Below are 14,506 nucleotides of genomic sequence, written 5' to 3'. Positions count from 1 at the left end.
GTCAAAATCCTGGAACTCCCTTCCTAACAGCACTGTGGAAGAACCTTCACCACACGGACTGCAGTGGTTCAAGAAGGTGGCTCACCACCAGCTTCTCAAGGGCAATTCGGGATGGGCAATAAATGCTGTCCTAGCCAGCAACGCCCACATCCCATGAATGAATAAAAAGAAAAAGGTAAATCGTGTCTAACTAACTTGATTGAGTTTTTTGATGAGGTAACAGAGTGGGTCGATAAAGGCAATGCGGTTGATGTGGTGTAAATGGACTTCCAAAAGGCATTTGATAAAGTGCCACATAATATGTTTGTCATTAAAATTGAAGCCCTTTGAATTAAAGGGGCAGTGGCAGCGTGGATATGAAATTGGCTAAGTGACAGGAAACAGAGAGTAGCGGTGAATGGTTGTTTTTCAGACTGGAGGGAGGTATACTGTGGTGTTCCCCAGGGATCGGTACTAGGACCACTGCTTTTTTTTTTATATATATTAATAACTTGGACTTGGGTGCACAGGGCACAATTTCAAAGTTTGCAGATGACCCAAAACTTGGAAGTGTAGTGAACAGTGAGGAGGATGGTGATAGATTTCAAGAGGGCATAGACTGGCTGATGGAATGGCCGGATACCTGGCAGATAAAATTTAACACAGAAAAGTGCGAAGTGATACATTTTGGTAGAAAGAACGAGGAGAGGCGATACAATTCTAAAAGGGGTTCAGGAACAGAGAGATCTGGCGCTATATGTGCACAAATCGTTGAAGGTGGCAGGGCAGGTTGAGAAAGCGTTTAAAAAAGCATAGGGGATCCTGGGCTTTATAAGTGGAGACATAGAGTACAAAAGGAAGGAAGTCGTGATGAACCTTTATAAAACATTGGTTTGGCCACAACTGGAATATTGTGTCCAAGTTCCTTGCATTTTAGGAAGGACGTGAAGTCCTTAGAGAGGGTTCAGAAAAGATTTACTAGAATGATTCCAGGGATGAGGGACTTTCGTTTTATGGGTAGACTGGAGAAGCTGGGTTGATCTCCTTGGAACAGAGACGGTTGAGAGGAGATAGAGAGAAACTGTTCCCATTGGCAGAAGGATCAAGAACTAGAGGACATTGGTTTAAGGTGATTGGCAAAAGAACCAAAGGTGACATGAGGAAAAACTTTTTTACACAGCGAGTGGTTATGATCTAGAATGCACTGCCTGAGGGGATGGCGGAGGCAGATTCAATCATGGCTTTCAAAAGGGAATTGGATAAGTACTTGAAGGGAAAAAAATTGCAGGGCTATGGGGAAAGGGCGGGGTAGTGGGACCAGCTGGATTGCTCGTGCAGAGAGCCGGCAAGGACTTGATGGGCTGAATGGTTTCCTTCCGTGTTGCAACCATTCTATGATTCTTTGATTTCGTGTATGTTGTGACAGGTGAAAAAATGAACAGTTTCTGTAATAACAGTTCTGATTATCCAACAGGTAAATTGGTAAGGAGATAACATGGAACAGCAGCTTTTCTCAACTTCTCTGTTGAGTGGCCTCAGCAGTTCTACACCTTCCGTGGATCCGGCGATTTTGTACAGTCATTGGTCTGTGTTTGCTGACGATGGCGTACCTCCAGTTGCTTTTCATGATGGCCCTAAACAAAGGTAAAGCCATTTTACTGAAGTTTTAAGGAACTGTTGAGTACTTAAGACAGTTTCGATAGTATTGTGGTGGTAAGTTCATTCTAGCTGGGATCAATGCACTTCTGATGTACAGTATCTTAATTTACTATCTTTGAGTTTAGGTGGAATGTGTCATTGTATTATTCAGATAATACAATGTGATGGGGACTAGATATTGTAATATGCTACACTGCTGTAGTAGGGTAACCCTTCTGAGTTGGGGTCTCAGGCATATTGTTGCATGGAATAGAGAGGGTTTAACTGTACATTTAACTGTGATATACCAGACCTGGGAATGCTAGATGTGGACAACATCCTTAATATTGATGAGCACAAATGAGGAAATCAGGTGGGAACTGGAAGGTGCAATGAGTTAGACACTGGCCTTGTACTTTTGAAACCTGAGTTTAAATCCAGCCTACCAAAAACAGATAGCTGGTAGTTCATCTCATTGCTGTTGGTATGATTTTACTATATGTAAAATGGCTTCCACATTGCTTGCATAACAGGCACTGCACTTCAAAGTAGCTATTTATTCGCGAAGTGCTTTGAGAAATTTTGAGTTGTGGTAATGTACTTTTTAAATGCAAGTCCTTTTTTATCATGTTGTTTTTCAATAAAGAGAAAATCACTGTTAAAAATCCTTGTATTATACTTTTGCTTTTTGCACACTCCGATAATACACTGAAAATGGATACTGGTGACATATTGCACGTAACTTTTCTCAAATGCCTAAATAATTTTTCCTCTGCTTTCCAGTGAACTTTTGACTTTTTTTTCCTGATTTTTATCTGTTCTTGAAAATCCCAAAATAAACCCCAAAAGATAGCCAGTACTAGAGGATAATCATGAACTTGTATACTTGCTGGTTTGGCCCTACAAGGAGTACAATGTACAGATATGATACTACAGTTGGGACATCCTTGATGTGATGTGGGTACATAGGAAGCCAACTGGACTGATACTGGGATTGGACACCTGAGTTACAAGGAGAAACCATAGAAGCTGGGATTCTTTATGCCTGAAGTTTAGGAGACATTATTGAAGTTTTCAAATTCAGAGTTATAGCTAAACTGAACCCATCCAAATCATTTGACATAATGACAAACTCTAATCATGAGCAGATACTTGATCTTAGAAGATGAACAGTTTAGATTTAACTACTTCACAAACAGGGTGGTGAAGGCACGAAACAACCTGCCCAGGGAGACAGTGGAGATGTGTAATGTCGACAAATTCAAGAGGTAGCTAGATTTTTTTTTGGTAAATGAAAATATTCAGTCCTTGTGTTTTTTTTAAAAAATGGCAATACTATCAAACTATTAAAGAGATGGACAGTAGCGGTCTTTTCTGATCCTGTACATTTCTCTGTTGCAACAATTTCTGGATATTCACAATATTTGTTAAATTCACAATATTTATTAATGACTTAGATGAAGGCATAGAAAGTCTCATATCTAAGTTTGCTGAAGACACAAAGATTGGTGGCATTGTAAGCAGTGTAGATGAAAACATAAAATTACAAAGGGATATTGATAGATTAGGTGAATGGGCAAAACTGTGGCAAATGGAATTCAATGTAGACAAATGTGAGGTCATCCACTTTGGATCAAAAAAGGATAGAACAGGGTACTTTCTAAATGGTAAAAAGTTAAAAACAGTGGATGTCCAAAGGGACTTAGGGGTTCAGGTACATCGATCATTGAAGTGTCGTGAACAGGTGCAGAAAATCATCAATAAGGCTAATGGAATGCTGGCCTTTATGTCCAGAGGACTAGAGTACAAGGGGGCAGAAGTTATGCTGCAGCTATACAAAACCCTGGTTAGACCGCACCTGGAGTACTGTGAGCAGTTCTGGGCACCGCACCTTTGGAAGGACATATTGGCCTTGGAGGGAGTGCAGCGTAGGTTTACTAGAACGATACCCGGACTTCAAGGATTAAGTTACGAGGAGAGATTACACAAATTGGGGTTGTATTCTCTCGAGTTTAGAAGGTTAAGGGGTGATCTGATCGAAGTTTATAAGATATTAAGGGTAACAGATAGGGTAGATAGAGAGAAACTATTTGCACTGGTTGGGGATTCTAGTAGTAGGGGGCACAGTCTAAAAATTAGAGCCAGACCTTTCAGGAGTGAGATTAGAAAATACTTCTACACACAAGGTGGTAGAAGTTTCTCTTCCACAAACAGCAATTGATGCTAGCTCAATTGCTAATTTTAAATCTGAGATAGATAGCTTTTTGCCAACCAAAGGTATTAAGGGATAAGGACAAAGGCAGGTATATGGAGTTAGATCACAGATCAGCCATGCTCTTATCAAATGGCCTACTCCTGTTCCTATGTTCCTACGATTTTTTTCAAAAATGAAAACTGATAATGTGAAGTCCTAATATCCCAGTAGAGTTTGTTTTCAATGATATATAAAATAAATGTTCTTATTTCAGAGCCCAGATTAATTTATCAGATTCTGGAAATACACCTGATTTATTTGGACTGGTCTCCAGCATACTGGACGAGCCTGATAAACCAGAATCCTTTTCTGATTGGTAAGTCAGGTTTTACTGATTTATAGGTGCACTTTAAATTTAGGCTGGTTCTGATACATTTCACTGCTGTTTCATTTTAGGTTTTGAAGTTGTTATAAATTTGAAAATGGCAGTTGACATTTAGTATTTGTAGGCTGGAGTTATACTGCACATTGTGATGGCCTCCTAGAGGGGGTGTTATGGGTGCAGCTTTAGTGTATTCAATAGGCTCCTAAGTTATCCTGATACTTTTTTGTTGACATTCACCAAAACTTCCTTGCATCAATGTGAAAGTGGTAGCATATCTGCATCCTCAATGACCTGTTCCTAAAACTGTTCTGCAGTGGTGGTACAGGCTATGTTGCTGCAGAACCTGCCCTATTGATATAATGGAGTGGTTTTCATAACGGCTGAAATCACTTAAAAATATCTTTCATCCATGCAAGGTACTATTGCACTATTTATGTGCTTATTGGAATTTATACAGTCCTTTTCTTTCAGCAGCTGCTATCATGAGAAATTAAGAGAACTGTTTATTCTTTATGTATGTGCTTCCTCAGCAATAGCTTAACTTTGTTATATTGCTGAAAGACAGAAGTAAAATGAAGGAAGTACTATCTGACACAATCTGTCTGCACTATATGCTCCAACTAAGAAAACTGACAATGTATTGTAAAATTCATGCTGATGCATCATAAAGTTAGTGTCTTTCAGTTGTAATTGTTTTGTTTTCCTGCAGGAGTACATCCTCTAGGTTGTTTCAGTCGATTTGGTCGTCTGCAAATGGGGATGGTGCTGGAACAGCTTTGAAAAATAACATGGAAAACAGTAGAATTTCAAATAGTATGGGCATTTCTGAATACTATGAAGAAAACTCTCAGACATTAGCTGAAAAAGGAAAATTTGATGAACTTTATCAGGGGTTTCAAGGTTTTAATCTTTCAGAACCATGGATGTCCATGATTAATAAGGATACCAATCAGTGTGATTCTCGACCCAGTGATGTCTCATCTGCTGTGAGAAACAATACTATGCCTCATAAAGAAGGATTCTCCTTACAGACCAAGGAATTTGATCGCTGCTTACGAAATTATGAGGAAGCAGAGAGGGGAGTTTCTGATTTTACTACACATAGCTTCCATAATAATTACAGTAGTAATAACACAAACACACACAAAGAGCACTACAAAACTGACCGATTCAGAGAGAATAAATTTGCAACATTTGGGATTAAAGATCGCAGCCGGAATTCTGAAAATAGTTACAGCTCACATGTTGGTGAAATGTGGGGCAAGGTGTTGCAGGAAAAACAACCAATTCAAAAAGGATATGAAGACTTCAGTGCCAGTTCTCTTAAAAATAGCTCTTCTGTTTCACAAATGGACTTCCATGGGCAGCAGTTTTCTAAGGAGAATGGCTTTGTTGCTGACATGATCCGAAAACCTGCTTCAGAATTTCCAAAACAGGAAAACCGTACTCGTATTTTACGAGGCAATTTTGAGAATCAGTGTGAAAAGCTGTATCAGAATTGTTTAGATGGTCTTCCTAGGTCATCTGAGTATGTTCATTTGACAAAGATTATGCCACAGTGTAGCGAATATAGTCCTCATTCTTCCCAAAGCAGCCTGTTGTGGTCTGATAGCAACACGTTGAGCCCCACCGGTGAGCCTAATCTAGTGTTTAGAAAAGATGGGAACATAATTTCAACAAGCACACAGACGTCAACTATTTCCGCTGTAAGTACCGGGTCTCCAACACAGTTGCCAATTTCTAGTGTCCTTCAACCTACCTATTATCCTCCAGCAGCTCCATTGGAATCCTTAAGGCAAGATGGGTGTCTAAAGTTTCCTAGCAATACCATTAATGATTGGGGTTCATCCAGTGCTGGTGTTCAGATACAAGAACAAAACAAGACTAGTACACCATTGCAAATTGAATCTTCTGCCGCCAGAGATGATCAATATCGAAAGCAGTCTACTGGCTTTGGTACCAACTGGACACCACATCACAATCTTGGTAATGATGAGCCAGCCAAATATTTCAGATATCCTAACAAACACGGACACAATGGTGGTAACAACAGGGATGATAAAAGAGGACGAAAAAATGGGTATCCACATCCTTTGCAGTCTGGACCCTTTGGTCAAAATCACCAACAATATAATAGTTACCGTAGAAAACAAGAACAGGATGGTAGCAATTTGTCTGATTTCATTAATCATTCTTTTGTACCCCCGTTCCCATTCATGATGCCCGATTTTAAGCAAAGTCAAAACTTTTCCCAATTTGGCCCACATGGATTTTCTTCAGCCAGTTTTCCTTTTCCTCCTTCAGCATTTCCATTCCCTGAACTAATTGACTTTTTTCATTATGACGACTTTAATCAGCTGCATCCTTTTATGAATGAGCTTTTTGGTGGTGATATGACCGCACCCTGCTTTGGATTTCCACCACCTTTTTCCAAATACAGACCTATGAAGAATCGTAGTGGCCCAGCAAATGAACTTCATGTTCGACTGGAGGAGTGTTATGAGCAGTGGCGAGCTTTGGAAAAAGAGAGGAAAAAGGTAAAGACTTGCAGGAATTAATGTCCACTTATGTTTGTGTTGTTTAAGTTTATTTCTTGGTTTTGCACATTCCAGAATGAACCACTAAATGATATCCAGAAAAGACTCTGCAAGGTAGTCAAACAGAGGATGCTGGAAAGGGGATGTAAAGGTAGAGTGTAAGACAATTTAAATAAAAGAATATTTATTTTATTTTACCAAGCTACATACAGCAGTTTAAAATAAAATACCATTTAACTGCAATAGTTTGATTTTGCGAGACTTACAAAGATTACTTTAGTATCACTGTTTGTAATTTAGCTGAATAACTGGCAAATATTATTAATAAGAGTATTGCATTAACAAAATATTTTAAAAGTGCATCGCCTTTGAGAACATTATGAAATGGTTCCAGAGCTGCTTAAAACATTTTGAGTGTCGAGATTAGGCACACAGAGTTAGTTCTCACCATAATACTGAGCTAATGAAAGTCATAGTAACATTAACAGGCACTAATTTCTTTTCATTACAGTGAAAGTTAACTTGAGATACTTCAAGAACTTTTATTCATACCCTCTAGTAGGTTTAAACTCCTTCACTGTCCTGTTAGATTTATTAAATATACTATAGTGATGTGTTAAGGCTCCTCTTATGTCCAAATATTTTAAGTCCTTTTTAATTGCTGTATGACTATTTATAATAAATTTGGTAAGTTTTGTTGAATTGTATTTAATTAATGTGTTAATCTACAGAATGCCACGTAAGTGAAATATTTTATTTTACAGGCACTGGATGGCATTGAATTGACTTTCACCATTGTCAGCACATTAATCTACCAATATAATTGCTCCCTTTAATCATGTTTTCAGCACGGAAATTCTAGACTATGCTTAATATTGTGAAGGAGTGAACAAATGGTATTCAGTGAACTTTGTTGACCACGTGGCATTTCTTATTGTGGTGGAAAATTGCTTCTACAGTCCTCATACTGTCCTTTAGGATAGCTGTTAAAAGGAGTTAAGTTTAGCATGAGAAATCCTGGGGGTGCTGGCTAGGCAAGGCACTGAGTTAGAACATTGCTCTTTTCCTTCTGGGATTTAGATCTGAATCCAGCCCAGAGAGAATCAAAATCCCAGTCTTCTGGCCTTTAACTAAAATGAATCTGTACTGTTCATAATATCATAGGAATTACAGCACAGAAGGAAGCTAGTTGACCCATCGCCTGTGCAATCCCAACATTGGAACAATCTATACTAATCCTATTTCTGCTTTTTCCCAGTTCCCATTAATATTTTTCTTGCAATGATGATCGAATTCCCTCTTTAATGCTTGATTGATATGGCTTCAATAGTCACTTGTCGTAATGTTTTACTTAGCCTAATAACACTTTGCATGAATTTCTTTTTCTAACCTTCCCTTTCTGTTTCTAGTATTAATGATAAATTTATATCCTATGTTACTGATTTATTTACAATAGCAACTTCCATTTTATATAGTGCCTTTAACGTTAAAAAAACATGGAATAAGCATTTGGAAAACACATGCCAAGCCAGAAACGAAGACATTAGGAACAGTGACCAAAAGCATGGTTGAAGTGATGGAGAGGGTTACGTAGGGAATTCTAGAGAGTAGGCTGCAGGGTTGAAAGCCTTGCCATCGTTGAGGTGAAAGGGGGGATGCATAGGAGGTGAGAATGATAGAGACGGAGTGATTGAGAGAAATATAGTGCTAGAGATTAGATGTCAGACAAACATTTGAGAAAGGTGGTGCAGAACTGGTGTCTGAGGGTGATGTCTTCGATGGGCAGCGAGAAGAGGAGAGCAAAGATAGATGGAGATTACAGTGTGGGGGAGGGAAGATAAACTATTGCTATATTCAAAAAGGTGGTAATAGAACTATGCGAGGGTGTTCCCTGGAACTGGACAACAGAGAAAAGCCATTGGAGGAGGATGGCGTGGTCAACTGTGTCAAATGCTGTGGAGAGGTTGAGAAGGATACTGCATCTTTTATCACAGTCAAAGGGAATATTGTTTACGGCTTCGGAAAAGACTGTTTTTGGTACAGTGAGATTGGCAGAATCCAGACAGGAAAAATTTGAGTAAGAAGTTATGGGAGAGTTGGGCACAGAGTTTTGAAGCAATGCGATGTTTAGGGATCTTGAGATAGTAGAGAAATTAGAGATGGAGTGGCAGTTGGTGAGATCAGAAGGGTCAAGGTTGGGTTTTGAGCGGGGATGCTAATGGCCATTTTGAAAGGAAGAGAGAATGTTCCTTGGGCAATGAAATAGTACTCCAACTGTGGCCCAGCCAATGTTCTGTGTAGATTCACTGTTGCCTCCTTGTATTTATAATTAGTGCCCCTGTATTTAAGACTCAGGATGCCGTTTACCTTTACTACCTGAAACCTTTTTAGAGATCTGTATCTGGAGTTCCAGATCTTTCTGTTCCTCTGTATATTGAGAATTTTGTCTTATTAGGTTATGTTTCCATTCTCTTTTCCCCAAAATGTACTAACTGAATTTCCCACATATCTGCAGTTCACTGCAGTGTTCCTCATAGTTTGCCAATTCTCTAATTCGGTATCATTAGCAAATTTTGATATTCCTCTGTTCTCATGTCAAGATCATTAATGTTCACAGATGATGTGAACCTATTCATCAAAACTTCTCCACAAAATTATAATGGGCACACCAGGAAGACAAATTTAAAACATTGATCTCATTCTTCACTTTTATTTTATTTTTTTTATTACAGACTGAAGCTGAGCTTGCAAGAAATTTTCCTGGAAAGCGAGTGTCCAGTTCAAACAATACTCCTATTCCTCGCCTGCCTTCCAATCCCTCAAGAGTAGATCGTTTAATTGTTGATCAGTTACGTGAACAAGCTAGGGTAGGTTTGGTATTAGGAGTGTTTGTTTTGTGTTTATTTTCTTTCCCACAATTTGTTTTAATTGTTTTGCCCATTCTCTTAGGTCTTAATTAATAAAACAGTGGAATATTAACATACAAATTTAAATTTCTTTGTCTTAAAAAAAACTGTTTATTTTAAACCACTCAGTTAAAATAGGCACAAAGGGATATCAGACATGTGCTAAGTATTTGTTAACTAATATTGCATAATTTGAAGTGCTTAAATTCTACCCAATCACACACTATTATGCAGTAGAAAGGATAGGGAAGCAACCTGATTATAGGCCACTATTATTGCTTCTTAGAACTGGGTATGAAAGAGCAACCCGAGCTGATACACTCTCAAGTATTTTTTTCATTCATTTTTCCTTTCCTTTCTATGGCCATAAAATTACAGAATTATGGGCACAAATCTATAAATTGTTCCAGTAGTACAACAACTTGTAAATACTAAGTACCCTTTTTAATATTGAATTTACTTTTGGAGTTAGTTTCTCTCTTTTCCCTTATCTCCCTGGGCCATGCAGGAGAGAAGCCAGGGAATCTGCTCTGAGGTTTCTGCCAAAACAACTGAGATAGATACTAGGAGGTGTGACAGGTTGTCTTTGTGATGGCTTTCCTGTTGTTTTTTTCCCCCAACATGCTGCGCTGCCTTCGTTTTTGTAATTTTGAAAATATGCACCTCTGTTACTCTGTCACTTATAAATGGTTATCTAAGAATCCCACATTGAACTGTATAATAGTATAGCAGTGTGTCTGTAGAACCTTTCCATTAGTGTTTTTTTTCAGGAGATTAATATCTCCAATCTTGCTGTTTAGTTTGACTGGAAAATTATACTAAGATACTCAAGAGTACTGCAAACATTATCTTTATCACTAGCAAATAGTGACAAACGTGAATAATTCACATCAGGAGTTGAGGCAAACTCATCTAATTCTGATGCAATTTTTAAATTTAACTCCACATCAGATACTTAGTGTTTTGTTAAGAAACGCAACATTTTATTTATCAAAATATATGTAAATGTTTTTACGCTACATGTTGATTTTATTGCAATTTACACTCGATTGTTTATGCCTTTACTGAGCTACCAACAGAGCTTCCTCGCTCCTATATGCTAACATCCATTGCGTTGCATTTGAAGAAAAGCTACAAATGTCAACTCTTCTGAATAATGTTTATTATAATTTATTGTGTCATTGGATTTATATACTTCACTCCCCTCCCCTACAAAAATGATTAAGTAAAATTATTATTGGGAGTTTTAGATTTTTCATCTCGACATGGAGTTTCACTTCTTAAGCTTTATGCTGAGAATGAAGTATCTGCAAAAACATGTAGGTCTCGCATCCTACATGTTTTTGGATGAACTTTATTCTCCGTCACATGTGTCGTGCCATAGCCTTCAACTACAAGCACTTAAGTCTCATCATAAGTAAAAAGGGAAGGATAAATATGTTGTATTTCTAATTCTTTTAAAGGGAGCTATCAGTACTTAAGATTACCTCTGAGTCACTGATTTTATGATTTAGAACCATTGGTTAGAGGGAGGTTGGGAGAAGACAATTTTGTAGAGCTGTTCCGTCCTATGACATTATAGAATCATAGAATGATACAGCACAGAAGGAGGCCATTTGCCCATTGTACTTGTGCTGGTTCTTTGAAAGAGCTATCTGATTAGTCCCACACCCCTACTCTTTCCCCAAAGCCTTGCAAATTTTCCCTCTTCAAGTATTTAACCAGTTCCCTTTTGAAAGTTTATTATTGAATCAGCTTCTACCACCCTTTCATGCAGTGCATTCCAGATCATAACAATTCACTGCGAAAAATTCTTTTTCATCATGTCGCCACTGGTTCTTTTGCTAGTTACCTTAAATCTGTGTCCTCTAGTTAACGACCCTTCTACCACTGGAAACAGTTTCTTCTTATTTACTCACTCAAAATCCTTCATGATTTTGAACACCTCTATCAAATCTCCCCATAACCTTCTCTGCTATAAGGAGAACAACCCGGGTTTCTCTAGTCTCTGCACATAGTATCATAGTAGGAATTTCAAACTTCAAACGCCGTATCTTGAAAGTCAACAATTTAACCCTAGAAGATGTTGGGATTTACAAATGTGTTTGTGTTTGTGATAAAATGTCATTTCAGCTCTATGTTAAGGGTGTGTATGATGCTAAGCATTTCAGTAATTGTGCATGTTCATCTGAAAGTTGTAGTTTCAGTTCCAGTTTTTTTTTTTATTCGTTCATGGGATGTGGGCGTCGCTGGTGAGGCCGGCATTTATTGCCCATCCCTAATTGCCCTTGAGAAGGTGGTGGTGAGCTGCCTTCTTGAACCGCTGCAGTCCGTGTGGTGAAGGTTCCCCCACAGTGCTGTTCGGGAGGGAGGTCCAGGATTTTGACCCAGCGACGATGAAGGAACGGCGATATATTTCCAAGTCGGGATGGCGTGTGATTTGTTGTTCCCATGTGCCTGCTGCTCTTGTCCTTCTAGGTGGTAGAGGTTGTGGGTTTGAGAGGTGCTGTCGAAGAAGCCTTGGTGAGTTGCTGCAGTGCATCCTGTGGATGGTACACACTGCAGCCACGATGCACCGGTGGTGAAGGGAGTGAATGCTTAGGGTGCTGGAAGGGGTGCCAATCAAGTGGGCTGCTTTGTCCTGGATGGTGTCGAGCTTCTTGAGTGTTGTTGGAGCTGCACTCATCCAGGCAAGTGGAGAGTATTCCATCACACGCCTGACTTGTGCCTTGTAGATGGTGGAAAGGCTTTGGGGAGTCAGGAGGTGAGTCATTCACCGCAGAATACCCAGCCTCTGACCTGCTCTTGTAGCCACAGTATTTATATGGCTGGTCCAGTTAAGTTTCTGGTCAATGGTGACCCCCAGGATGTTGATAGTGGGGGATTTGGCAATGGTAATGCCGTTGAATGTCATGGGGAGGTGGTTAGACTCTCTCTTGTTGGAGATGGTCATTGCCTGGCACTTGTCTGGCACGAATGTTACTTGCCACTTAAGAGCCCAAGCCTGGATGTTGTCCAGGTCTTGCTGCATGCGGGCTCGGACTGCTTCATTATTTGAGGGGTTGTGAATGGAACTGAGCACTGTGCAATCATCAGAGAACATCCCCATTTCTGACCTTATGATGGAGGGAAGGTCATTGATGAAGCAGCTGCAGATGGTTGGGCCAAGGACACTGCCCTGAGGAACTCCTGTGGCAATGTCCTGGGGCTGAGATGTTGGCCTCCAACAACCACTACCATATATCTTTATGCTAGGTAGGAATTCAGCTCTTTTGTCCATGTTTGGACCAAGGCTATATTGAGGTCTGGAGCTGAGTGATCCTGGCGGAACCCAAACTGAGCATCGGTGAGCAGGTTATTAGTGAGTAAGTGCCACTTGATAGCACTGTCGACGACACCTTCTATCACTTTGCTGATGATTGAGAGTAGACTGATGGGGCAGTAATTGGCCAGATTGGATTTGTCCTGCTTTTTGTGGACAGGACATACCTGGGCAATTTTCCACATTGTCGGGTAGATGCCAGTGTTGTAGCTGTACTGGAACAACTTGGCTAGAGGCGCAGCTAGTTCTGGAGCACAAGTCTTCAGTATTACAGCCGGGATGTTGTCCGGGCCCATAGCCTTTGCTGTATCCAGTGCACTCAGCCCTTTCTTGATATCACGTGGAGTGAATCGAATTGGCTGAAGACTGGCTTCTGTGATGGTGGGGCTATCGGGAGGAGGCAGAGATGGATCATCCATTCGGCACTTCTGGCTGAAGATGGTTGCAAACGCTTCAGCCTTGTCTTTTGCACTCACGTGCTGGACTCCGCCATCATTGAGGATGGGGATGTTTGCAGAGCCTCCTCCTCCCGTTAGTTATTTAATTGTCCACCACCATTCACGACCGGATGTGGCAGGACTGCAGAGCTTTGATCTGATCCGTTGGTTGTGGAATTGCTTAGCTCTGTCTATAGCATGTTGCTTCTGCTGTTTAGCATGCATGTAGTCCTGAGTTGTAGCTTCACCAGGTTGGCACCTCATTTTTAGGTACGCCTGGTGCTGCTTCTAGCATGCTCTTTTACACTCCTCATTGAACCAGGGTTGATCCCGTGGCTTCTTGGTAATGGTAGAGTGAGGAATATGCCGGGCCATGAGGTTACAGATTGTGCTGGAATACAATTCTGCTGCTGCTGATGGCCCACAGCGCCTCATGGATGCCCAGTTTTGAGCTGCTGGATCTATTCTGAATCTATCCCATTTAGCATGGTGGTCGTGCCACACAACACGTTGGCTGGTGTCCTCAATGCGAAGACGAGACTTCGTCTCCACGAGGACTGTGCGGTGGTCACTCCTACCAATACTGTCATGGACAGATGCATTTGCGACAGGTAGATTGGTGAGGACGAGGTCAAGTAAGTTTTCCCCTTGTGTTGGTTCGCTCACCACCTGCCGCAGGCCCAGTCTGGCAGCTATGTCCTTCAGGACTCGGCCAGCTCGGTCAGAAGTGGTGCTACCGAGCCACTGTTGGTGATGGACATTGAAGCCCCCCACCCAGAGTACATTCTGTGCCCTTGCTACCCTCAGTGCTTCCTCCAAGTTGTGCTCAACATGGAGGAGGACTATTCATCAGCTGAGGGAGGACGGTAGGTGGTAATCAGCAGGAGGTTTCCTTGCCCATGTTTGACCTGATACCATGAGATATCATGGGGTCCAGAGTCAATGTTGAGGACTCCCAGGGCCACTCCCTCCTGACTGTATACCACTGTACCGCCACCTCTGGTGAGTCTGTCCTGCCGGTGGGACAGGACATACTCAGGGATGGTGATGGAAGAGTCTGGGATGTTGGCTGAAAGGTATGATTCTGTGAGTATGGCTATGTCAGGCT

At 40.6% G+C, this 14,506-nt stretch overlaps 1 protein-coding gene across 1 annotated transcript in view; it reads left to right on the top strand.

Annotated features, from left to right (window-relative positions):
- The window catches only part of LOC137334579 (meiosis-specific coiled-coil domain-containing protein MEIOC-like), a 75,245-nt gene that overhangs the window by 49,550 nt on the left and 11,189 nt on the right, over positions 1-14,506 (top strand). Inside the window, exons 3-6 of the mRNA XM_067999362.1 lie at positions 1,454-1,623; positions 4,086-4,187; positions 4,906-6,733; positions 9,466-9,600. Of these exons, the coding sequence (XP_067855463.1) occupies positions 1,475-1,623; positions 4,086-4,187; positions 4,906-6,733; positions 9,466-9,600 (2,214 nt within the window). The 5' untranslated portion in view covers positions 1,454-1,474. The remainder of the gene's footprint in view (positions 1-1,453; positions 1,624-4,085; positions 4,188-4,905; positions 6,734-9,465; positions 9,601-14,506) is intronic.

The sequence above is a fragment of the Heptranchias perlo genome, chromosome 2, assembly GCF_035084215.1.
Source record: "Heptranchias perlo isolate sHepPer1 chromosome 2, sHepPer1.hap1, whole genome shotgun sequence".
Lineage (NCBI taxonomy): Eukaryota > Metazoa > Chordata > Chondrichthyes > Hexanchiformes > Hexanchidae > Heptranchias > Heptranchias perlo.
Note: the sequence above shows the minus strand (reverse complement) of the source record. Positions and strands in the feature narration are given on the sequence as shown.